The following is a 27,134-nucleotide window of genomic DNA, read 5'->3' as shown; positions in this document are numbered from 1 at the left end:
AAATCTTTTAAGTATATGAAAGATTTTAATTGACTTCAATGCATCCACAAATTATAATCATTCTTTAAGAGTGTCAAGTCTTCATCAAAACAAGGTCATCCATTGGTTTGACTTGTATTAGTCTTAATTTATTGAAAACCTAAAATAATTGAATCATTAATATCATTAGCCTTGTTTTGTTACCATCAAAACTTAATTCGGATAAACCTCGACTCACGTGATTTTAATATATTTTGGTTTTACCAGTTCTTTCCTCTTTGTTTTTAAAGACTTGTTTTTATATAACAAAATTCAAATAAACTAGTAATTATAAATTCTGATGAATTATTTTTTATTGAAACTCTAAAATATAATCACATTCATCTAAATACTCATGACGATCAACAATTCTAATTAGTTTCAAAAAATAAAAAGTTAGAATTTGATAATTAATCCCAACCATGAAATAGATATTTCAATTATAAATCTATAAATCCAAATATACACCATATAAAAACAAGTATTAACTTAGAAATTTTCTAATATTTTCTTTATCATTTAAGCATAATTAGAAATCCTAATCATCATCCAAGTATTAATGTTCTACTAATTACATGATTAATTGATATAATTTTTTATTATGATTGTAAATTATGATATTTTAGAATATTTAGAAAAATGTTAAATTATTTATTTTTCAAAATTAAATCAAAATAGAAGATAATAATTAATTTTATCTAATAAAAAATAAGAAACTTAACAATATTTAACTTCATTCAAATTTAAGTGAAACTCAATATATATTCATAAAAATGGTTCTTAAAATTAATTTTTAATTATATTAAATAATTAAATTCTTTTTAAGAACTCAAATATAAAAATTAATTTTTTCACCATATTCTACCATGAAGTATAAAAGTCGTTAACATGCTTTTTCATATTTTTAATTATTCTTCAAAATTCTTTCCAAGGACCAGGCCAAGACTCCCAAGCGTAGACCATCCAAAGGAAATGATCACGTGATGTGCACAGAGGGGTTTGATTTAAAAAATTGCCGCGAAAGGTAGGGTTTGATTTTGGCAAAATAATCATTCGGTGCCTCTCATTCAACAAGATTTCAGGTTCATTTCTTCTCTTCTTCACTTCTAATTTTTTTTTTTTTGGTTTTTTTAGGAACAAACAAACCCTAGATTTGAATTTCGATTTCAATCTTATTCTCATTGCAGCAGTGAATTTCTGTAACCAATGGAGAAATCAACTTCAGTGGGTGGTGGTGGTGGAGGTGGTCCTCAAGGTCTGAGGCAAATGAATTTGGAAAAGTCCTTCAGGCTGGCTCTGCGTTCCCTTCTCACCACTTGTTCTAAGGAGGTACCTTTCAAAATTTTCTTCATTTTTCTTACGCTTCATTGCTAATGCTCTTTATTTTTTCCCCTTTCATTTTCTTTCGAATTTGAGTGTTTTTTACCCCCATCTATGTGTATGGAAAATAAGGAATTCTCGAAAGCATTTCCAAGGTTCGGTACTGCTGAGCAAGAACGCCTTCCCCGCCTGTTTATTCAGGTATGTTTTAAATTTCAGTTTCTAACTTTCTGTAATCATCAAACTATTTGAAATCTGCTCTCAATTTCTTCATAAGATTAGAGTTATATCATATATATGTTTGTTAGGGTAATGCTACACTTTTTTTTTTTTTTTTAAATAATTTAAATTTTAAAAATTTAAAATAATGAAAAAAGACTTGGGTGACATTTAAAATTTTGGTGAGCTTGAAAGATGTGGAATTTCAGTGGTTTGTGTTTGTGAGTAATTGATTCAAATAAGAGTTTTATGGGTTACTTTTCAGCTACCTGCACTGGATCGAGGAGAGAGCATTTTGGGTTTGCATTCTGTATAGAATTGCCAGTGTGTATGGGTGGCCTGGAAAGAAACAAATTATGTTGGTATTTTTGTGTAACTTGTTTATATTATAGCAGATAAATTCAAGATTTAAAAAAGAGAGGAAAAATACCCACAATTTATGCAAGTTGTTAAAGAAAAATGCTTTATATTGTGAAAAGAGTCTTGAAAGGTGCCAGTCCAGAAAACACAATTGGATGGACATGGTGTGTAAATATGTGACAAATCAAGGGCAGTCATTCCATTTGTTTGTTTAGAGAAGCATTATATTGGGGAGTTAGTGCATGCTAGAGATAAGAGGCTTTTAGTGTGTATTCATGTAAAGCTATCGAAAGAGGCTGGGAAGAATTCAGCCTTAATTAGGAATGGTTTCAGACCAAATTTTAGCGAGATAGAGGGGTGGACTAGTGTGCCTTAAAAGAGTATTTCTCTTAGCTGTTTAAGCTTGCCTCGAATGCTACAGTGGCTGACTAGTGGGAGGCTGGGGAAGGTGAATTCTCTTAATCCTTTCTTTTCAGAAAACATTTTCAAGAGTGGGAATCAGGGGAAGTGGATGAGTTTATGGAGCTCATCCATGATTTGAGACTGCAAGAAGTGACGACAGTATACTTTGGAGAGAAGAAGGGGACTTTCCATTTGAAAGTGAAACCTTTCTAGAACTCCTTATGTGCTGAGAACCTCAGCCTGTTCCCCGTCAAAGAATTGAGAACCTGTTTATTTTATTTTATTTTTTTGTTTTTTTATTTTTGGTTTTATTTTAATTTATTTATTTGCTTGGGAGGCAATGTAGGGATCTTAACCATAGACGTCTTTACGAGAGGACAGTTGATGGTAAACAAATGGAGTCTTTGTAAAGTCCATGTGGCATTTGTAAATCACACATTCTAACTCATTGCAATAGAGCTAGATAGTTGTGGGCATGTTATTAGCAAGTTTTTGGTTGTAGTGGGTGTTTCCAGATTGATCAAAGAGCTCCTGAGATGGAAGGTGCCAGGTTTGGATTAAGGGTAAAAGAAAGTCTGGAGTGTGGCTCCCCTTTGCTTGTTGTGGTGCGGTGAGAGTGTAATGGAAGGATTTTCAAAAAAGATGAGCTGCTCGATCAAAATTTGATAAAGAACCTAATTAAATTCCTTTGGGAGTGTCTGAAGCCCTGTTGGGGAGGATGGATTATTCTTTGTTGGATTTATAGAAAACCTAAACTATGGACTGTGGGTCTTTTTTCTGTAGTTTTTGTCAGGCATTGCTGTTCTGTTTTACGTTCGTATGGTGGCTCTTGTATGTCCCTATGTGCATAGGGTATGCTCCCTTTTTTTGATGGTGCTGTTTAATGTATTGTTTGCATATAAAAAAAAGAGAGGTATTATAGCCAGGTTGTTCATGTTACATAGCATTATTTATCATTGATTGTCTTTTTTCCCCCTTCTTTCCTTTTTCCTTTTCTTTTCTTTTCTCTTTTGGGTTTTTGACCTTTGAAATAATTCTTCATGCTCTGCTGTTTTATGTTTCAGGTCATTACTTCGTTGCATGGAAATATAGAGGTAGACTTTCTTTCTATCATTTGCTTTTAGATTTTCTTCTTCCCTAATGAGTGCCCTTATGTTGTATAACGATGTTCTCTTCTTAATTTGCTAAAAGCATTATTTATATTATTATTCGTGACAACAAAAATAAGAGAATGATGATTTCTCATTAAACAAAATAATTGGAACACAACAATATATATACTAGTTTAGAAGAGAAAAAAAAGAAAAAAATAATTTTAAAAAGTCAAACCTATAAATCCCATGATTGAAGGGATAATATAAATCCCATGATTGATGGGATAATTTTCCTAACTAAATATTTTTTTTTGATAGGCAAAGGCATAGAAGAAGGATATATTAATAAGAACAGGGCGTTCAATAGCCAACCCAAAGCATACAAGAAGTATACAACAGGCGTCTATAGGCAAAAGAGAGAGGAGTACAAAAAACTCACCCGCTCTCATCTAGAGCCCAACCAATCACAAAAGTTGATTAAAGAATTAGATCTTTTATCTATACACGACTTGGCCTAAGATAAAAAATTACAGACAAAAGAATATTTCAACATTTGAATCGAAAACTCCTCATTTTCAAAAACAATCTTATTTCTTTCTTTCCAAACCGTCCAAAAGAGACACAAGGGGGTTGCTCTCCAAACCGTGCTTCGCTTCTTGCCCACAAACGAGCCATGCCACCCAAGAAGGATATCTTTAACTGACGAAGGACCTCTAACTAAATCTATACACACTAATTTGTTTCCTAATAATTAGACTATGACAACTGTACAATTCAACACTCCCCATCAAGTTAGAGAATAAATGTCTTCCATTCCCAGCTTGGAAATAATTCCATGAAAAGTAGCATCGTTGAGTCATTTGGTTAAAACATCTGCTAGTTGACTCCCTTAGGGCATATAAGGCATGCAGATCATACCTCCTTCAAGCTTTTTCTTGATAAAGTGTCTGTCAATCTTGATATGCTTCGTCCTTTTGTGTTGTACTGGATTATGAGCAATGTTTATTCCTAATTTATTGTCACAGTATAACTTCATAGGACCTTCCTGCTTGATTCTCAAATCATCCAGGATGATCTTCAGCCATAATAATTCACACATTCCTTGGGCCATTGCCTTGAACTTTGATTCAGCTCTAGACCTTGCCACTGCATTCTGCATTTTACTTTTCCATGTTACCAAATTTCCACCAAGAAACGTGCAATAACTAGATGTTGATCTCCTATCCACTGGTGAACTGACATAATCTGCATCTGTGTAGGCTTTTAGTGTGACTTCATTATTCCTTTTGAATAGAACTCTCTTTCTTGGACTACCTTTTAGGTAGTGTAACACACGGTAGGTAGCTTGAAAATGTGTCCCCCTCGGATCATGTATGAATTGACTAGTCCTGCTTACTGAGTGTGCTATATCTGGCCGTGTATGAGCAAGATAAATGAGTTTTCCTACTACTCTTTGATACATTTCTTTATCAACAACTGGTTTTTCTTTTGCTTCCTCTAATTTCTGGTTTGGCTCAATTGGTGTAGTTGCTAGTTTACAACCAAGTTTTCCTGTCTCTTTCAGTAGATCTATCACATGCTTTTGTTGTGAGATAAAAATTCCTTGTCTTAAGTATGAGACTTCAATTCCAAGGAAACACTTCAGTCTTCCAAGTTCCTTAATTTCAAATTCTTTGATCAAATATTGTTTTAGATTTTGTTTCTCCTTCTCGTCATTTCCTCTAACAATAATATCATCGACATATACTAGAAGGGCTGTCACCCTCCTTGTAACCAATTTTGATGCAAAGAGTATGATCTCCTTAGCTTTGTTTATACCTTGCTGCTTTCATCACTCTAGCAAATCTCTCAAACCAAGCTCTAGGCAATTGTTTCAGCCCATGTGGGGCCTTTCTCAATCTACACACCTTATTGACTGTTTCCTCTCCTTCAAATCCTAGTGGAATGCTCATGTAAATTTCTTCTTCTAGGTTGCCGTGCAAGAAAGCATTCTTCACATCATATTGTTGAAGTTGCTAATTAAAATGAGTTTCTAGAGATAATAGGATTCTCATAGTGTTCATTTTTGCCACAAGAGCAAATGTCTCTTGATGATCAACTCCATATCTCTGAGTGTATTCCGTAGCAACCAATCTTGCTTTATATCTTTCAAGAGAATCATCATCCTTGTATTTCAAAGTGAAAACCCATTTGCAGCCCACTAGGTCCTTCATTTTTGGCTTATTAACAATCTCCCATGTTTTATTCTTTTCCAATGCATCCATTTCCTCCGTCATAACATTCCTCCACACATTTTTTGATAATGCCTTAGATAAAGCGTTTGGAATAGAAACAATGTTTAGACTCACAATAAAATTTCTATGTTGTGGTGACAAACGTTTGAGTAACGCATGATGGGATATCGGATATAAAGGTCGCTTTGTGCATTCTCTGGTACCTTTTCTAAGAGCAATAGGAAGAGCTAAATCCCTATATGGTGTTTCAATAGATTGTATATGCAAAGATGGATTAGAACTTACCATGTCTTCATTAGCAAGGCTTAGACGTCATTTTGAACCTATGTGAGGTCTAGAACAACTGTTTTTCTCGAATACACGTGGGGAAATTGCATAGAGTCATAAATACGGACAGATGCTCGAGTGACTACTGGTGTTGACACATGTTCTGGGACTGACACAAATTCAAGTATTGAGACAGACTCAATGGAGGTTGGAACATTCTGTTTTTGAGTGGAAGGAGATGGAATCGAGGTAGGTCAAGAGGCCTAAAGGAATTGAGATCACCACAGTCTTCATCTTCCATGAGTGAAGTCTCCCCCTGAAGATAAGACTACGTGAAGTATGGTTTGTTTTCAACAAAAGTGACATCAGCAAATATGTAAAATTTTCTAGAGGGAGGATGATAACACTTGTACTCTTTTTGTGTAGATGAATAGCCAAGAAACACACATTTGATTGCTCTGGGGTCTAATTTCTTCTATTTTGGCTATGAACATAGACAAAAGAAGTACAACCAACTACTTTGAGTATGAGGCCAGTTGATGCTCTGACACGTGGATAGAAATTTGCAAGAGTTTCCAAGGGAGTGTTGAAATCTAATATTTGTGAGGGTAGTCTATTGATTATGTAAGTTGTAGTAAGAACAACTTCTCCCCGATAAGATTTAGGAACATTCCCTTGAAATAACAATGCCCAAGTAGTGTTGAGTAAATGGCCATTTTTTTTTGTTCAGTGACACTATTTTGTTGTGGTGTGTTTATACAGGATGATTCATGAATAATGTCTTCTTTTGGAAGTAGGGTGTCAAAATTTGGTTGAAGTAATCCCTTGCATTGTTAGACCTAAAGATTTTAATTTTTACCACAAATTGGTTTTGAATCATGGAGTGAAAGTTGGGGACAACATTGCTTACATCAGATTTTTGTTTGATTAAGAATATCCAAGTAACCCTAGTACAATCATCAATTAGAGAAACAAACTGACAAGACCCAAAATATTTGGAATTGTGGATGGTCTCCAAATGTCACTATGAATCAATTCAAAAGGATGAGAACTTCTTTTATTGCTAATGGGAAAGGATACATGAGTATGCTTTGCAAGTTCACAAATATTACAATGAAATTATGTGATATCCAATCCTTTAAACAAAGAGGGAAACATGATATTTAATACTCTAAAAGGAGGATGACCAAGATGAAAATGATGGAGCCAAATGACATCTCTATTTGAAGAACTAAGAAATGATAAGGACAGATTATTCATGACTTTATTTGAAGAACCCGGTGTTTCAAGATGGTAAAGCCCATTTCTTTCCTTAGCAAGTTCAATCTTCCTCCCTGAACCTTGCTCTTGAAAAACACAATAAGAAGGATGAAAAATTTCATAACATTTGAGGTCTTCTATGAGTTTTTGAATCAAAACAAGGTTTGCTAACAATTTTGGTACATGAAGGACATTTTTAAGAATGAGGGAAGGTGTCACATAGATATCTCCTAATCTTGCAACTATAGCAAGAGAACCATTTGCTACGATAATTTTCCTACTACTAGGACACGAAGTATAAGTGCTGAAATATTGTGAAGCGTGAGTCATGTGATTGGTGGCTCCTGAGTCAATGACCTAATGGTTGGCCAAACACTTTTCTGGGACATGTAATCCAAAAAGGAATGGAGACTTACCTGAGAGTGCCAATGAACATGCACCAGAAGGCTTCTTAAGAGATCATAACAAGCCTCTAAGTCTTTCAATCTCTTCACTATTTTTTTTTTTTGATAGGAAACGATAACGGAATATATTGATAAAAAGAAGATACAATTAGAAGGATGAGAAATCCTCCCACCAAAGAAAAACAAGACTACAAGTAATCAAATTCAATCTCTTCACTATTAAGGCCTCCTTTCTCCTGTCCCTCGCTTTGATTGGTTTGTTCTGTCAGATGAGCTTGAGATTTCTGTTGGTCTCCTTGGTTTCCCCACTCTTGGCTTGATGTTGATGGTTTACCATTCAATTTCCAACAACGCTCCCTAATATGCCTCGGTTTTTTCCACAGATTGTCTTTGTTGTCTCTCCTCGAGACTGTTAACAGGTCTGCTTTCCTTTTTCCTTGTGTTTGAGTTTGTTCATTTTTAGTCACCAAGGCCGAACCTTCTAAAGTTTGAGGCTTGAGCATTATACCCCTTCGGCTTTCTTTTACCCTAATTAGAGAGATAGTCTCCTCCAATGAAGGTGTCTCCTCCCTGCCAAGTATCTGAACCCTAACCTGATCAAATTCAAGATTGAGTCCAACTAAGAAATCATAAACTCGGTCCTTCTCAATGAAGTTCTTCAAGATGGCAGTGTCTTCTGAGCACTTCATCTCAAATACCTGATAGTGATCGAGTTTTCGCCACAAATTCTTGAGTGAATTGGCATACTCTGTCACTGTTTTGCTCCCCTGTTTGGTGACACTTGTCTTCACCTTAATTTCATACACTTGGGCTACATCACTAATTGCAGGATCCACTGAGTCCCACAACCATGACATGATCATGGAATCATCTTTGTCCCACTCTTCAAATGTTGGGTCTCCTTTTTTCGGTCCTGTCCCAAGAATATGGTTGAGTCTCCCTTTGCCCTTCAGATATGTTTTAACAAATTGAGACCACTTGAGATAATTTTCTCATTTAGTTTGTAATTGGCTCTGACATTCTGCAGATCTCCTGTCATTTGATTTGAGTTAACTTTGTCTAAGTGAACAAAGATTTTTGAAGGTGTGATTTCAGATGTTGGCATAGTAATAGAGGGCAGGAACACGAGAAAGAGAAAGGCTAGAGTAAAAAATAACCTTGGAAATGGATTTGAAGAAGACAACGCAGCAATGAAGGTTGTGATCAAATTGGCACCACGTAGCTATGAAGGCTGATACAGTGCAGCAATGAAGGCTGCACAGAAAGAGAACCCTAAAAGAAGGCCTAGAGCTCTGATACCATGATAAGAAAAATAAGAGAACAATGATTTCTCATTAAACAAAATAATTGGTACACAACAATATATATACTATTCTAGAAGAGAAAAAAAGAAGAAGAAAAAACTAATTTAAAAAAGTCAAACTCATAAATCCCATGATTGAAGGGATAATTTTCCTAACTAAATATATACACACTAATTTGCTTCTGAACAATTAGGCTATGAAAACTATACAATTCAACAACTCGATATCTTCTTTTTTATTCTAAGGGTATTATAGTGGAGTATGGACTATGATGATTTGGCAGAATGCATAGATTGCATTGTCTAGATAGTGGGCCTTGTGCCATCAAAGTTTTATTTTGTTCTATGGAAGTTGTCTTGGACACTTGAGAATTTGTTCAGAAATGTTAAAATAGTATTGTTGTAACTAGTTTGTTAGTTGTTTTGGATACTTGAGAATTTGTTTAGAAATGGGAAAATAGTATTGTTGCTCCTAGTTTGTTTGTTTGTTTATATATATATATATGTATGTATGTATGTATGAAATGCAACCGCAAGCAACTCAAGATGTAACTCAAGCCTTTTGGTAGATTGTGCGCATTGGATTAACCGATTCCTGAAATGCTGAAAGATGCTGCACATAATCATTTCTAAAAATTTAATGACTACGGTGTACCAGGGAAGGCTTGGCTGTAGCTCAAAAGTCAACAGGCTCTGGTTTGACTGCCTTCCCTTTTAGGGGACATCAGGATGATTAAATTTTCATTTGTGCTCAGTTTCTTTGAAAACATTCAGTGTTTTGGTTAATTCCCTAAAGGATTTTATGCCCCCTTTTTTTTGTTTCTTGCCATTTGTCTTTCATTTTTTTTAATCAGCTCAGGTTTCTGCTGCCTCATCACAGCTCATTTCCCTTTATTTATTTTTTTGCCTCCTACCTTTCTTCTTATATGTTAGCATTGTACCCTGCTTTTTCACTTCTACTAATTGTCCTTTTTTCATAACTAATATTTTCTTTCTCACCCTTGGAGGAGTAGCAGCTCCCTTCAAATGTTTGGAACTTGCATATTGTTCTTTAAAATGCAGCCCACATGTATTCTATTGAAGTCTATCCCTATAAAATAATGAACAACTCAAATCATTGCAGAAAATTTTCTCCTTGATTTTTAGTAGTTTTAGCAATCATTTATATGTAAGGCCCACATATTCTTTTATAAATTTTTTATTTTATAATTAGGCATTATATTCTTTCTGGATAAGTAGACAAGCTATTATAACATGAGCGCCAAAAAGGAGGTGCAACTCGTGTACACGGGAGTAATTAGGTTGTTATGTTATACGTTGCATAGTGGATATGATTAGAAAAAAATGTAGAATAGTAATAATGTCATTTGCTAGTTTATGCAGAGGTATTTTTGAGTGCCAGATATGTGATTTCATAATGTCATGAACACTGGTAACAAAGCACATGCTTTTTGATTATTGGTTTTTGGGCCAATTTTGTTAAGAATTATATCAACATGTATGCTTTTAGATTATTGGCATTTGGGCCTATTTAGTTAAGAATGATATCAAAACATATGTTTTGTATCAAATATACAACATGCCAACTCATGTTTTAGATTTAATCACTCCATGCTTGGTTCGAATTCAATGCTTTTGCTTTTACATTTTTCATTCTGTTTTCACTTGTTTTCAAGAGGATCTCAGTTGGAAGTGGTTTTCTTGTTGCAAAATTTTCTCGAGGAGATTCATTGTATAGATGGAATTTAGTAGATTATACCATAGTTTTTGCGCACATTTTTTTATTATATTCATGTATGATGGGCCACTGGACGTCTGCCTAGGATCCATTATCGGAACAAGGCTGACGGGCAGAATCATTTTCTTTGCTTGACTTGGTGTGCTTGCATGTATCGATTTATTATGTACTTTATATTCAATGTCTCGATTTTAATGGAGGGGTCTCTGAAATTTTACAGGATGAATTTGAGTCTTTATGTCTTGAAACACAGGTATGCTTTTTGTTGTTGTTGTATGAAGTTATGCCTCAAACATGCAGGCGAGGTTTTACACATTAACTAACTAATGTACCATTGTTTCCATCTCATGTTGCATGCAAGGTTTTAGACATTCAAAAGTGTTTCCTTCACCATAAAGATATGATTTTCATGTTTTTTAAATCAAGAATGAAGGGGAGTTATAACTGTGTTAACGCTGTGTTGATCAGTATTAAGTCCTTTAAGGAATCAAAAAAGTGTCAAAAGAGGCTTTTACTATGATTTTATTATTGAATTGTAAGCTGTGTAAAGCTTTATAGGAAGAGGATCCTCAATATGTGAAGAATTTCTGAATTCCTTTATTCATCCTTTAGGTACACACCATACACATATATATACACAACTGACTGAATAAGAAAAAATCAATCTAGCTTGATTCTCTCCTAAAATTAGGAAACTGAATCATCCTAAATGATCTCTCCTTCTTTATTCCTAAAATACTTTCCTAAATTAAAAAACCCTAACTTTGAATGCCAAATTTCAACACTCCCCCTCAAGCTGGAGAATATATATCATATAATCCCAGCTTGCAAGTTAAGTCTTCAAAGTTAGGCCTAGGTAAAGCTTTGGTGAGGATGTCTGCGGTTTGGTGCTTGGTAGGAACATAGTTCAATCTAACCGTCTCACTAGTCACCTTCTCTGTGATGAAGTGTCTGTCAATCTCAATGTGCTTGTCCTGTCATGATGCACGGGGTTCTTTGCTATGCTTATAGCTGCCTGATTATCACACATCATCAGAATTGGAGATGAACTCGTTTGCCCCAGTTCACTAAGAACCCTTTTTATCCAAATCCCTTCACAGATTCCCTGTGCAAGAGCTCTGTACTCAGCTTCTGCACTACTTCTGGCTACAACTGATTGCTTCTTACTCCTCCAGGTAACAAGATTTCCCCAGACAAAAGAACAATATCCAGAAGTAGACCGCCTGTCAATGATGTTTCCTGCCCAATCCGCATCTGAGTATACTTCAGTGTCACGGTTCTCTGTCTTTCTGAAGAATAGACCTTTCCCTGGTGTCATTTTTAAATACTAAGAATCCTGTAGACTGCTTCCATGTGTTCCTCAGTGGGCTGTGCATGAATGACTTACAGCACTCACTGCAAAGCCAATATCTGGCCGAGTGTGTGAGAGATAAATCAAGCGCCCGACGAGCCGCTGATATCTCCCCCTATCTACCGTTGTACTTTCTTTCTCGATACCAAGTTTCTTCTGACTATCCATAGGAGTATCAATTGGTTTGCATCCAAGCATACCGGTCTCCTTAAGAAGATCGAGTATGTATTTTCTTTGAGAGACTACAATTCCCTTCCTTGATCTAGCCACTTCCATACCAAGGAAATATTTCAAATTTCCAAGGTCTTAACTTCAAACTCCTCTGACAAATACTTCTTCAAATTCTGTAATTCCTCCATATCATTCCCAGATAGAATAATATCATCAACATAGACTATCAATATGGCATTTTCCCGGCATGAACTTCTTGACAAATAGAGTATGATCAGCTTGACCTTGTTTGTAGCCCAGCTTCAGGACTGCTTTTGTGAATCTATCAAACCAGGCTCGGGGAGATTGTTTAAGGCCGTACAAGGATTTTTGGAGTTTGCAAACCTGATTCTTTGCCATACTTCCTTCGAAACCAGGTGGTATTTCCATGTAGACTTCCTCTTCTAGGTCACCATTTAGAAACGCATTTTTATGTCCAGTTGTTGCAAGCACCAATCTTGATTGACAGCCAATGAGAGAAGAATTCTGATAGTGTTCAGTTTTGCAACAGGAGCAAAAGTCTCCTGATAGTCTATCCCATAGGATTGCGTAAACCCTCTAGCTACCAAACGAGCCTTGAATCTCTCGACTGATCCATCTGCTTTGTATTTTATGGTGAAAATCCACTTGCACCCCACGGCCTCTTCCCAACCGGCAAATCTGTGATAGTCCACGTCCCATTCTTCTCAAGTGCATCAATCTCATCTTGTACTGCCTTCTTCCATTCTGAAATTTTTAATGCCTCTTGTATTGTGTTGGAACCTGAGTATCATCAAGAGAAGTAGCAAATGCTCTGTAAGATGGTGATAGCCCTTCATATGTAACATAATTCCCAATTGGGTGATCTGTACATCTCCTAACACCCTTCCTCAATGCAATCGGCAGAGTAGAATCATCAATGCTGGGATTAACACCTCTCCAGCCCTATCCTCACCTATGTTCTCTTCAGGAAGACTTGAATTGGAGTCAATATATTGGCCACATGTTGACTGTGATCCGTGCTCTAATTCCTGTCTTTTCCTCCTCCTGATGTAAACTTGTAAGTTCTCATTAGCAAGTTGTGGGCTATAGGTTGAATAGGCATGGGAGACTGGATGGTCACAGGAGATGGTTGGACTGATGACGGTATGGGTGTGGACAACTCAGTGGGCGCGAATTGAAGAGGATTTGGTGACTCTGAGTGAAAAGAAGGTACACCCTCAAGAAGAGACTCCCAAACTTGATGTTCATCATGCTCTCCCCCTGAACATGAGATTTGGATAGAAGAAGACATGTTCAAAGAAAGAGACGTCCATGGTGGTGTAAAATCTTTGTTGGTTGAGAATAGCATTTTACCCTTTTGGGTTGGAGAATACCCTAGGAAAATGCACTTATTCGCTCGAGAGCAAATTTGCTACGATTTTGAGATACACATGAACGAATGTCGTGCAACCAATACTTTGAGTGGTAAATCAGAAGAGGCTGCACGGGTGTGAGGAAATTGTTTAAGAAAAGTTGACGTGGGATTGAAAGTAAGCACTCTGGATGGCATACGGTTAATCAAATAAGTAGCTGTGAGAATAGCTTCCCCCCAGAAATAGTTTGGAACATTAGAGGAAAACATAAGGCACGGGCAACCTCCAAGAGATGTCTATTCTGCGTTCAGCCACCCCATTTTGTTGTGGGGTGTCAACGCAAGAACTTATGTGGATAATGCCGTGATTTTGAAGATAAGTACTGAGACTACTAGTAAAGTATTCCTTTGCATTATCTGACTTGAGGACTTGAATTTTGGAATTGAATTGATTTTGAACCATAAGATGGAAGGTTTGAAAAATGTGCCCGACCTCTGACTTTTCTTTCATAAGGAAAACCCATGTTACCCGTGTATGATCATCAACGAATGTCACAAACCATCGAGTGCCAGAAATATTTTTATCCGGGAGGGACCCCACACATCACTATGTACTAGAGAGAAAACAGTCGAAGGTTTGTATGGGATTTGAGGATAGACTGTTCGAGTATGCTTTGCAAACTGACAAATTTCACAGTGATAAGATGCTGGATTTTTATTGATAAATATTTGGGAAACATTTTGCAAGGTAAACAAAGCTAGGATGACCAAGCGATAGTGTAACATTATAATCTCACTATCTTTATTGACCTTAGAATTTGACACAGAATTGAAAGACTCTAACATACTCTGAGACTGTACGCAACTTGCTTGAGAGACTTGGTTTGGAGAATTGGCCACATGAGAGGAGGTAGAGCCCGGAACACAGTTCAGCACTGCCAATCATCTTCCCCGATTTCAAGTCCTGAAAAACACACAAGTTTGGATAAAATTTAGTAACACATTGGAGATCACGGGCCAATTGCTAATGACAAAAGATTACAATCCAAGTTTGGAACATGGAGAACAGAGTCAAGATATAAGTCTTTAGTAAGTTTTATAGAACCTGTCCCGGCAATTTTTGACTTTGAACCATCAGCAATATGGACGGATGAATGACCATTACTTGGCTGTAATTTTGAAGAATGGCAGCATCTCCTGTCATGTGATCAGAAGCACCTGTGTCCACTATCCACGACTTCATTCCTCCTCGATTAGCAGTGAAGGCTACACCGGTAGTACTGCCACTGCCAACTTGGCTTAATAGTTTCTGTAGCATCTCCATCTGCTCTTTGTTGAATGGACTCGGCTCGGGAACAGAGGTGCTCTCAGAGTTGGCAGCCACGTGTGCTCTGCCATCTCTGTCAGACCGTGGCTTTGGTTTCCAATCAGCCGGTTTGCCATGAAGCTTCCAGCAAGTCTCCTTATAATGGCCTGGTTTCTTACAATAATCACACCAAGGCCTATCCCGTTTCTGACGATCTCCACCACTACTATTAAATGACCGAGTCGCAAGGGCAGAGGCATCCAATGTTGGGGCAGGTTGCTCTTTGGATCCCATCATCACTTTCTTTCTACTTTCTTCACGCCTAACCTCTGAAAAAGCCTCCCTGAGACTTGGCAGGGGTTTAATGCCCATGATTCGGCCTCTAACATCATCCAATTCCCTGTTTAGTCCTAGGAAAAACTTGAACAGTCTCTTTTGTTCCACAATTTTCCTGTATGTTGCTGCATCATCAGGACATTTCCATGAGTGAGTCTCGAATAAGTCAAGGTGCTGCCAATACCTTGTGAGTGTGTTGTAATACTGAGTAACTGTCTGCTCTCCTTGGCGGAAGTCATGTAGGGCTGATTCAACCTGAAAAAGTTCTGAAATATTTTCAGAACTTGAGTAAGTTTCTTTGGCTGCATCCCATATGTCCTTTGCAGTCCTAAACAACAAGAAATTTTCACCTATGTCATTATTCATGGAATTGATAAGCCATGACATGATCATGCTGTTTTCAATCTTCCACTTCCTGAAACCCGGTTCTGTAGTTTCTGGCATGACTGCTTCTCCAGTGAGGTACTCATCCTTTCCTTTACCGCAAATGAACAGCAACACAGATTGTGACCACTGTAAGTAGTTATGGCCATTTAATTTGTGTCCTGTGATGAGAATAGGAGAGGAATCACTACCACCAAGGTTTGGAATTTCAGATCTGCCTCCTAATTCTGGTGACGTGACGCTGGATACTTGTGATGATGCCATTCCGTATTTCGTCATGGACCGGAAAGGTAGAAGAACACTTCCCAAGGCACGTGCAGGGATTGGAGTTGAGGAAAAATAGCCGGAGGACGTCGGAAAAGCTGATCGGAGGGCTCGCGGAGGCAAAAAAACCCCAAAAGAGGCACGTGCAGGGCTTGGATGGCAGAAACAGGTACGTAGGGTGGCTGGTCGGCGTTAGGCGAGCTTGGAGTAGGAAGCGCGTCGCCGGAAAGTGGCTCACGCGCCCTCACGCGCCGGCGCGTGAGATGCAGTCGCCGGCCGGAAAAACGCGCGTGGGCGGCGCGTGGATGGTTTTCTGGCTCCGGTGTTTTTGGAAAAGTTGTAGATCTCCTCCAGACGCTCCTTGCGGTGTGAAAAAAAAAAGTTCGCCGGAAAAGTTCGCCGGCGGTGAATGTTTTTCTGACGACGATTCGACCGACCGGAAAGCGTTTTCCCCTTGGCTCTGAGAACAGGGACTGATGACCGGAATGAGAGATGGTCGGATTGAGAGATGGCCAGAGAGATTTGGCCGGAATGAATGATGGCCTGAATACGAGGTGGCCAGAAGGGATTAGGGTTTCAGAAAACTGGCTCTGATACCATGAAGAATTTCTGAATTCCTTTATTCATCCTTTAGGTACACACCATACACATATATATACACAACTGACTGAATAAGAAAAAATCAATCTAGCTTGATTCTCTCCTAAAATTAGGAAACTGAATCATCCTAAATGATCTCTCCTTCTTTATTCCTAAAATACTTTCCTAAATTAAAAAACCCTAACTTTGAATGCCAAATTTCAACAATATGGGTATTTTATTTGCAATAATTTTGCAGAGGCCAGTTTTCTGTAATTTTAATCGAGGTTGTGTAAAAATGGGAAGTTTTCAAAACTACAATGAATAGAACAAAAATTGTATTTTTTTTTTTTTTAGTTTTTATTTTTATTGTGTTCCAGCTGGCTTGTTTCACTGCATGCTTCTTTCAAAGTGCAGGTGGGAACCGCTCTTGATACTATAGAGCAACTTAGTGAAGAACAAAGTCTTGACCCTTTGTTTTCAGAGAAGTAGGTATCCACTAATTTCTAAATGATGGCTGTGCTGTATATGGTTTTTCAAGTTGTTTGTCACTCAATTACATTGCCAAAGAACAATTAAGATGGTTGTATCAGGGAATGGTAGGAGTTATCCCCTGTTTTTTGATATAATAGAAAACATATTAATAGCACCTAAGAAAGGATGCATAGAAAACATATTAATAGTGCCTAATAAATGATGCACCAAGGTACACACCATATATGCAATATGCCCCTAATGGCTAGCCAAAGAAAGAGAAAACAAGAAACAAGCTCCCTCTCCTTAAATTAGATAGCCCATAGATTTTTTTTAATAGACAGATAATAAGATTTTATGAATAAGTGCCAAATAAACAACACACCAAAATACACAAGGCGAATACAACAGGCGCCAAGAAGGCACATCAAAAAAGAGAGGGAGATAGCTTATAGATTTTAAATATAGCACAGGTTTCTACAAGTGCTCTAAGATCTTTTTGGAAATAGTCATCAATCCATCAAGAAGAAGCAAAGACATCAAAATGCGGTATCCTTTTCTCTCTGGTCTCTTTGGGAAATGAGAAATTGGAGGCCTTTGGAGGGGTTATAGTTGGAGGTTTGTGGCATGGATGTAGATTTTTATAGAGTTTGATACTTCTTGATCTTCTGGTCTTCTCTTTCTCTTTTGTCTTGAGTTTGCCTTGTTTCAATTTACCTTTTTATATTTTGTGCTAGCAAATACAATAATCTATTTCCTTTTGTAAAGCATTTTTGTATTTAGTCCATGACATCTTCATCTCGACTACTTTCAATTATTCAATCTTTGCATTAATAGATAACTTAAGTTGGTCTATTATTCTTAAAGGAAAATTGTTGAGAGTGCAAATATAACAAGGCCACTATAATAGATAAGTAGACACCATTCGATCCTCACCCTAAAGCTACTGTGATTATGCAGTTTGGAAAAGCTCGTAGTTTGTACCATGAGGAAAGTTAAGAGAGCATATGGGCTTGTTGGGTAATTCGTCTTGAAAACAATTTTTTTTTTTTTTGATAACTGATGAACCTTCCATGGCCAAGCCCTTAGAACTCTCCATAAGGATCCAAACCTTGGGGTATTGACCATCCCATGACAACCAGCACCAGGTAAATTCAGGGTATTATCAATGACAGGATTCGAACCTAGGACCATGTACCATTTTCTAGAACCACACTAACTAGTGTTCTTCTTAACCAACTGGGCTACCTTGACGGGCTCTTTTGAAAACAATTTTTTGTTCTTTAAAATAAACCGGTTTTTGAATTAGAAAAAATGTTTGACAAACTTTTGATAGAAAACAATTTTTTTTTAGAATTTGTTTTGAAAATAGGTTGTTTTTTTAGAATTGTTTCGAGTTGTTTCTTATAAAGTTTTTTGAGAAACAATTTAAAAAGTGAAGAACACTTTGGAAACCTTTGCATTGTGCACAAGCGTACAATACCTTTATGAAAATAAGCCGAAAAACTTGTTTTTCATATTTCAGTTTTTAAGCGGAGTTTTGTTAACAAAATAATTGAGAACTATTTTTTAGAATTGTTCTCAAAAACTATTTTTTGAGAACTATGTTTGAAAATGTTGCCAAATAGCCCCAATGTTTGTTTCACTTTTTTTTTACTGTTTGTTTATTCTAATAAATTAATAATAGATTTACACTTATTGCTTGTAGATTTTTTTTAGGAGTGTGTTGATGTGTGAGAGTACAAAGTTTGTCAATTTCCCTTGTTTTTTTTTCCCTAAAAAAGTATCAAACATCTACAAGTCGGGTTCCTAAGCGCAAGAACCACAATTGCAATATAGTTGGGAAGAGATCCGAGTATCGTTTTTTCACAGGAATAGTGAGTTGTTTCAGCGGCTTAGATTACTACTGTTGACTGTTGAGAAAGAAGAGTGAAACCATGGAGTGTTAAAGAAAATCAAAGGAGAAGGTTCTCTGAATTTTAGTAATGAAGATAAGCAATCAATTGACTGAAAATTAATCAAAGAGAAAATTAGAGAAGGAGAGAGAGTCACTGCCTTCATTACCTTGTCTCTTTGCAGTGCAAATGTTGTGAGTCTTGAGACCCATGTCTATAACCGGCATCACTAAAAGGGTTTTCACGCCTTTGGTTAATCTAAATAGTTCTAAAGAAGACTTGGTTATAGCTATCTAAATGCTCATTACCCTGGATATTACTTCACCATCTACCATCCACTCAGGACATTCTCAAGCAGTGATGCCTTGTGGTGACAACAATGGAGCAATTTTCCTCGCCTTGACAAAACCTAAAATTAACCTAAAAAATCGTGGTTGTATCTTAGACTCGGTGAAGAGAAAAATCACTCCTCACTTATTTCCCTTATTTACTCAATTGGCAACAAACTTACGTGAAAAAATATTCTAGACGTGATGAGAAAAACAATTATGCATCAACTAAAAATATAAATCCAAATACTCCCAACATTGATTGAAAATGAAAATGATTTTTCATTGAATTGGAAAAATAAATTTAAAACACGATAGTTGCATTTTAATAGAAAAGAGCTAAGTGGCCATCTCAGTCAATGAGATGATTGTGCCTTATTGCTCAAGCAAAAATCCTAACTAAGTGATGGGGGAAAGCCTTTTAAAGTTTATTCAAGGAAGAAAGGGAAGACCTAAGTAAACTTTAAGTAGGATTAATATTAATTAGAATTGAATTGGGATTGGTATTTGTTGGAGTCTAATTAGGATTAGCTAGTTGAGTTATAATATAATTAGAATTTGAGTCATAATAGGTTATTAGAGTCCTAGTAGACTTTGGATCTTATAATTAGAATTAGAATCATAATAGGTTATTAGAGTCCTAGTAGACTTTGGATTTCTTAGAGAAGCCTATAAATAGGCTAATCAATGTAAATCAAAGGGATGAATTGATGAATAATATTATATTTTCTTTCATTGCAAGGTTGCAACCCTCAATGGTGAGACTCCATTGATTTTCTTCTAGGTGAGACTCCTAGAAGGCCTTAGTGAGACTCTTAAGGTTTTTCATCTTTTCTTCATTGTTTCTTCTTTTCTCTCTATTTCTTATCTTATAATTTTCTCTATCATAAAATTTATTCCTTGTTCCTCTCCTTACACCCGAAAAATAAAACCCTAGCCCACCTACCCTTGAGTGTAGGCAACCATGGTTGTCCTCTTCCTTACTTCCTCTTCGCTAGTTGCTGTCTCCGTGTGCCTTGCTCTCTTCATGCTTGCTATTTATAGAAGAAAAGGCTATATTGGGAAGGTAGTCATCTGAGAGTGCAAATGAAATGTCCCTTCACCTTGCCAATCTTGAATAGTTGGACGATGAGGTGACTTTCCATGCTTGTTAGGAGCTATGCTTGCCATGGCAATTGGAGCTTGTGTGATAGCTCTGATTCACCCCCTAAGGTATTGACAATGGTCTTAGCCAGCTTTGCTTGAAGAGGAATGAGAGATGAAGGGTGAGAATAGGAAGAAATGAGTGAGATTTGGTGATTTGAAGTTCAAATCTTCTCTAAGGAGAAGAGATGGAGAGTGAGAAAATGAAGAAAGAGGGATTTGGGAGGGTTGCAGGGCTGGTCGGGCTTGAAAAAGCATGAAAAAAGCTTAAAATTGCAAAAGGGATCGTCCAATCCTAGTGTTTTCTAGGCTAGCCTAGCAGGCAACCTAGTGGGTAGCCTAGTGGACAAGCATTTCTTATATTTTCTCAATGTTTCTTGAAGGGGAATCAAGGGGGTATTAATCTATCTTCCCTTTAGGTTATTAACCTTGCCAAAGTGCCTCATTTTAGTCACCTTTTGCCCTTGTTTTTCTTGCAAAACTCACAAAATGGTCAAGACACCTTTTATGGATAAAACAGGGTAAATGTGGTACTTTTATGCATGAAATGTTGCATGTATGGTTTACTATGCTAATTAGTGAACAATTTTATGTTTATCACCTACCAAAAAAGACAATGTGTTTATTAAATACTTAATCATATTCAACACTCCCCCATTCAAACAGGAGATAAGACACTGCATGAGAGCTCAATAATTCTTTGGTCCAGTCTTCACTTACTGTCTACAAATTAGACTGACATTCAACCTTCCTTTGATGCAATGTTTATTCATCTTTGGTTTATTTTGTTCTGAAAAAAGAAATGGTGTGTTCTGTCATGTTGCACTGGTTTATGAGCAATTCTGGTAGTAGCACTGTCACCATCAGCTTCCATTTTATTAAATGCCTATTTGTCTCTCTATGTTTTGTCATCTTGCAATTGTTTATGTGCATGTTGATAGCTGATATCAGAAAGAAAAACCTGTGGGCTCTTAGGAATCAAAACCCATCTTTATCCCCCCCTTTTTTTTTCACTTTCTGACAAAACCCATATCTATCTATGTGGTTAAGATATCTGAGCATTGTAACTCTAATTTCACTTTAGCATGTAATCTGGTGGATAGTGATTGATTTTTCACTTCTTTGATATACAAGATTTTCTCAAGCAAATATTCAATCTTTTTTTTTGATAGGTAAAGTGAATTATATTAAATGAAAAGAGGAAGCACCAAAATAGTGCCCTCTAAGTATACGGGGGAGTATACAAAAGCAGCCCAAAGGCTCGAAACCAAGGGAGGAGGAAATAAACAACAAAATCCCTACCCTTACTTAGAGCCTAGCCACTCAAAAAAGCTAACAAGAGAAGAAGGGCTCAAAACTATAAACACCCTAACCCAAAACCAAAGATTACATACAAAAGAATATTTCAGTCTTTGAAGTGAAAACTCCTCATTCCCAAAAGTTAACAAATTCCTTTCCTTCTAGACTGACCAAAATATACATAAGGGGGCCATTTGTCAAGCCTTTTTACGAGTTTCCCCCACAAATGCTCCATGTCACCCAAGGAGAGTTTCCTTCACTGAACCAGAGAGAACCCAAGCCACACCAAATAAGGAGAAAAGAAGATTCCACAATGCCCGTGTCTTTACACAATGAAGTAAAAGGTGATCCACCGTTTCTACTTCAAAAAGGCATGGGAAACACCTATTTGCCAAAGAGTACCCCCTCCTCTAGAGTTGCTCCAAAGTTAAGATTTTACCCCAGGAAGCCTCCCAAGCAAAGAAAGCTACCTTAGGAGGCACATTCACCCTCCAAATACTACCACAAGGGAACAAAGAAGGACCTCCGGACTCCAGAATAGAATAAAGCGACTTGACTGAGAAAGCTCCACTCTTAGATGTTGTCCACACCACTTTATCCTCGTCCTCCCTTTGCACTCTAAATGCTTAGATCTTAAGCATAAAAGCTCCACCATCTCAATCTCCTAATCATTAAACACCCTTGAGAAAAGAGGGGTTCAACCATCCCCAACATTGTTTGGGCTCCAAACATCCAATACCCAAGCATCTTCAGCCAAGGAAATGACAAATAAAGAAGGGAATGACTAGCAAAGAGGCTCATCTCCACATCACTTGTCCTTCCAGAATCTCACTCTCCTACCATAATCCACACGGTAGGCTAAACTACTATTCACACACAACCACTCCTTTCTAATTGCTTTCCAAAGCCCGACACCATACCTCTTGCTTATGACCTGAGTGCACCATCCCCCTCCTCTACACCATATTTGTGACTGATGACTTGCTTCCACAAAGCCTCACTTTCAATGGCAAAGCGCCAATTCCACTTACTCAAGAGAGCTTTATTCATCAAAGTTAAATTTCTCACACCTAAACCACCTTTCTTTCTTTCCAAGCAAACCAAGTCCCACCTAACAAGATGTGGCCTCTACACAAGAGCTCCTCCACCCCATAGAAAATCCCTCTGAATCTTCTCCAATCTCAACCTTGCTTTTCTAGGCAAATAAAAGAGAGACATGAAGTAAATAGGCATGCTAGAGAGAGTGCTCCGGATTAGAGTGAGTCTTCCTCCTTTTGATATATACTGTCTCTTCCACATTGCAAGCCTTTTTCGAAACCTCTCTTCAACTCCATCCCAAACCACCTCTGATTTGAAGGGTGCCACCAAAGGCAGACCCAAATAACAGGATGACAAACCACCCACTTTACAACCTAACTCCAAGGCCAAATCCTCTATATCATGCACCCTTCCCATCGGGATAAGCTCGCTTTTCTCCAAATTAACTCTCAACCCTAAGCAAGCCTCAAACCACATAAGAAGCCAGCTTAGATATGTCAACTGATCATGAGACTCCTCACAAAACACCAAAGTGTCATCCGCAAATAGCAAGTGTGAGATTAGTATCCCCTCACCTCTCCGACCTCTCACCCTCCACCCTGATAAAAAGCCCCCACTAATAGCCCTTCTCAATAAGCAATTAAACACCTCCATGGCTATCACAAATAGATAAGGGGAGAGAGGGTCTCCTTGTTTCAAACCCCTCTAACTTTGGAAAAAACCGGAAGGAGAGCCATTTATAAGAACAGAAAATCTCATAATAGAGATGCACCACTCTATCCACTTAATCCATCTCTCCCCAAAGCCCATTTTTTTAAGCACTGCCAACAAAAACTTCCAGCTGACATGATCATAGGCCTTCTCTATATCCAACTTGCACAACACACCCCCTTGATTGCTTTTCAACCTACAATCCACAGCTTCATTTGCAATCAAAACTGCATCTAGAATTTGTCTACCCTCCACAAAGGCATTTTGGGGTTCCGAAATCACTTTCCCCATAACCTTCTTGATTCTATTTGCCAACACCTTGGCCAACAACTTGTAAAGGTACTGTCTTTAACAGTTTCAGTCTGTCTGCCTTGAATGGAGTAGCTGTGACAAAAATGTACTGTCTCATTTCTCAGAAAAGGAATGATGAATGTAGAGTTTCTTGATTTTCACATTTAAGTTACACTTGATAACAAGAGAATGATGGTGATCAACAAGGTGACTTCTACCATGAATTTAATGGTGGTGATTTGGAATGTAGGATTGTCATTCTGGGTAATAAATTTTCTAACAGTGTTCATAGTAGTTTATCTTACTTCCAAACTTGGTTCAGTTAAGTCTCACAAGACACATACAGAAAACGGCCTCAACTCAATGTTAGAAATAACAAAAAGGGCTCCATTATACACTTTTCTTAGCATTTTACTAAATAAGTGGGAGTTTATTTTGCTGCTGCCGCTAGATGGGTTTAAAACCATGTTAAATGACCCTTGACTGAAGGATTGAATTATGCTTGGACAGAGCGGGGAGAATTATACCCACCAGTGATGTTTAGTGATTGTTGAGATTTGCGATTGATTGAAATTGCTCTTGTACCAATACCAATTTGATTTATGGCTTTTCTGAGATATTTGAGTAATTGTTGATAGGGCATAATGTTCTCTCTCTCTGTGCTACTATTTGTTCTGAATGATGGAAATATAATGGCCATGTAACAGAATATGAAAACAATCAATATTAATGTGTCATGCATATTTAGTTGGTTTCTGTAGCCTTGTGAACCCTTTTCCTGATGTTGAATTATTTGTAATGAATAATGGAATCACTGAAATGGCCTTGATTGCACAAATGCAGGACCCCTGCAGGTGATGTTGAACATGACCTGTTGATGGCAAAGAAGAACGAGATCCAGTACTTGATGGGTATGCTAAAAAAAGTGAGTGGCTAGATTTGTTCCTTTTTAAGTTGATTGGGAAGTAACTTAAAAATGGGAATGGTAGTCATCACTTCATGGATTTTTCTATTGTATAATAGTCATCACATAAATTTTCTTGGCAAGTGATACCACAAGTTATTTTTTGATTGCCTGAAGTTTTTTGCCAACTTACCTTCGGCATTTGATCATTCTTTCATGTGGAACAAATTTATTGATGTTGATGTTATAAGAAGCATTGGTTATAAATACTGTATTGAAACTCGAGATATCTGATATCCACTTATAAAAGAACCCAAAAGGGGGTCTGCTAAACCCTATTCTCAGCTGCTCAATGTCAGCAATTCAGTTTCATCAAACAAAAAATAATGTCAGAAACAGGGGATGTTATGAGCAACACCTAGCACCTTGGTTAGGAGCATCCTGCAGTAGGAATCGGCTTCTTCTATGATTTTGCCCTTCTTACATGGGCTTCTTGTTGACTTACTGGTTGTTGGCCCCAACCACTTCTCATTTAGGAGTCCCCTTTTGTTTCCCATGTTATTCAATTCATGATATCCTTTTAGGTGCTTGTTCCCTAGGCTCCTTTTATTTTCATCTTTTTTCCTAAAATTTGAAAATCAAGATAGATAAAGACCAACGGTCCATCCAAGTAATAAGAATGTGTTCGTATTTACACTTCACTTGATATTTTTTCATAGTACAAGGGGTCTGTTTCGGAAAATGATGAATAACATTTGGCATGCAATTTCAATGTCAAATCAACTTACAGTTGCTTCAAAATTTTAGGGAAAGGAATTTAGATTCCATATGAATTTGGATTGCTATAAGCACATACCTGCTGAACATGCACCTTCAAATCTGAGATCTTGACGAATTGATTGATTCCTGCAAGTTCCAAACAGCTCCCAGACAGTCCCTTATATTGACAAATCTTTCCTTAAGCATGACATTGCTTTTTCTTTTCTTTTCTTTTCTTTTTTTAATATCTAGATAACTTCAATTTTTTATTTGATTTTGAAGTTAATTATTTTTGAATTATGGCTAATAATGCTGAGCAACATGATTATCAGGCTGAAGAACAAAAGCACATTATCAGTGCTCGTCTAGAACTCCTTAAGAAAGGAAGTCAGCAAGATCTCTCAGCCACTTCAGATGTTATTGCGAAGGTACCCATTCATTTCTCTTAACATTTTCATTCTCTGGCAGAACGCTAGGTTTCCTAAAAAATTTGTATTTAAGTAATTTATTCCATGGTTATTTAAACTGATGATAACCTTGGGTGCTGGTTTCTCATTTGTGCAGTTGAGAAGTGGGATTTTGAGTTATGGGGCATACACCAATAATGGGCTCCATGATACATAATTAGTATGTTGGAGAAATTGTCCATTGTAATAAAACAACTGCATCCTTTGGTGGATTGCATCCATGTGCCATGGCATCTGCCTGATTGAATGAATTGTATGCTTGAACTAGAAAAACTGAACATTAAACCTTTGGGTTATTCAGGCATGTATTTTTGGTCTCTTCATCTGGATACCACTTTTGAATTATATTTTAAGATATTGATTGTATCATCCGAGAACTGTAAAATCCACACATGGTATCATGATTGGCAGTATGCTGGGTTTTGGGTTTCAGGTTAGCATTTTTCTTGAACATTTTTAACAGGCCAAAAGTCAAATGTTGGCAGCACCATATGGTGAAGAGACTCAAGAGAGATTACAACCTATCGACATCATCCCCAGAATATGCCTGTAAAAATGTGATTAAACCTCAAGTACTTCCAGTGAGTGGCCAGACCATCATCATCATCTTCATCAGGAATCAGAATCTCATTCAGTAGTTCGGTAACCTAACTAGCATGTGATTCTAATCTGTCTGTAACTAACTTCTAGACTTATTAAATACTGCCATGTGCACACACTTGCATGTAAGTATATGTCCCTTGTCCATCCCTAAGAAGCTGATCAAAAGCATGTAAAACTCATCCAGTCAATTATGAATGCCAGGTAATGTGCTTCTGTTCTCATAGTTCTCACCAACATTGCTTGTGATATTTTCAGGTTCCCCCAATTATTTGCTATTGCACCTAATGATATTGGTACTTTGTTGATAATCTTGTTCCTAAATAGCGTAGCATTATCCATTTTTGATTGTTCCTTTTCCTGTTGAACTGTCCTTGGGTAGCTGAAATCGAGTCCCCTATGTTCTTTCCTTTTCAATTACGAGGCTTAAGGCCATTTTTCTTTTTCTGGGTCCAAATTTGAAATTCGTGTCTTCTGCCAACCAGTACAGTGGATACAATTTTCAACTAAATTGTAGAAAAAATCTCCTAGAAATGGGCCCAGAACATGGCAATGAATCATGGTTGTAGTGGAGTCAAAATCTGCTTCTTTAGAGATGTAATCCTTAGGAAAACCGTGTTGAGATTAGCACACCTACAACATGCATTATACCGATAAACGTGATTATATATTGATAATGAAAGAAAATGAAAAAGGCGTTAGATGATAGGTGGTAGAAATGTGCAGCATATGCATAAAATTTTATTTGAGGAACGATTAGCGAACAAGCCCAGTGGAGTCCTTTTCAATGGTTTAAAGAGTATGAAAAAGGAAATACTGATCCCTTTCACAGGTATGAATCA

At 37.2% G+C, this 27,134-nt stretch overlaps 1 protein-coding gene across 2 annotated transcripts; it reads left to right on the top strand.

Moving 5' to 3' along the window:
* Nucleotides 1-951: 951 nt before the first annotated feature.
* Nucleotides 952-26,061, top strand: LOC117928108. Of its 2 annotated transcripts, none has more exons than XM_034847963.1 (9): nt 952-1,100; nt 1,209-1,347; nt 1,471-1,539; nt 3,384-3,413; nt 10,840-10,872; nt 16,800-16,870; nt 24,406-24,487; nt 25,558-25,653; nt 25,790-26,061. In XM_034847963.1, exons 2-9 carry the CDS (start codon nt 1,225-1,227, stop codon nt 25,847-25,849), a joined length of 564 nt encoding a protein of 187 aa, XP_034703854.1. In that variant the 5' UTR covers nt 952-1,100; nt 1,209-1,224; the 3' UTR covers nt 25,850-26,061. The 2 variants fall into 2 exon arrangements, with proteins under 2 accessions (XP_034703854.1, XP_034703844.1); XM_034847953.1 differs by having other exon boundaries at nt 1,206-1,347.
* The last annotated feature ends 1,073 nt before the right edge of the window (nt 26,062-27,134 follow it).

The sequence above is a fragment of the Vitis riparia genome, chromosome 2 (assembly GCF_004353265.1).
Source record: "Vitis riparia cultivar Riparia Gloire de Montpellier isolate 1030 chromosome 2, EGFV_Vit.rip_1.0, whole genome shotgun sequence".
Classification (NCBI taxonomy): Eukaryota; Viridiplantae; Streptophyta; class Magnoliopsida; order Vitales; family Vitaceae; genus Vitis; species Vitis riparia.
This window is presented reverse-complemented; position numbering and strand designations above follow the sequence as displayed.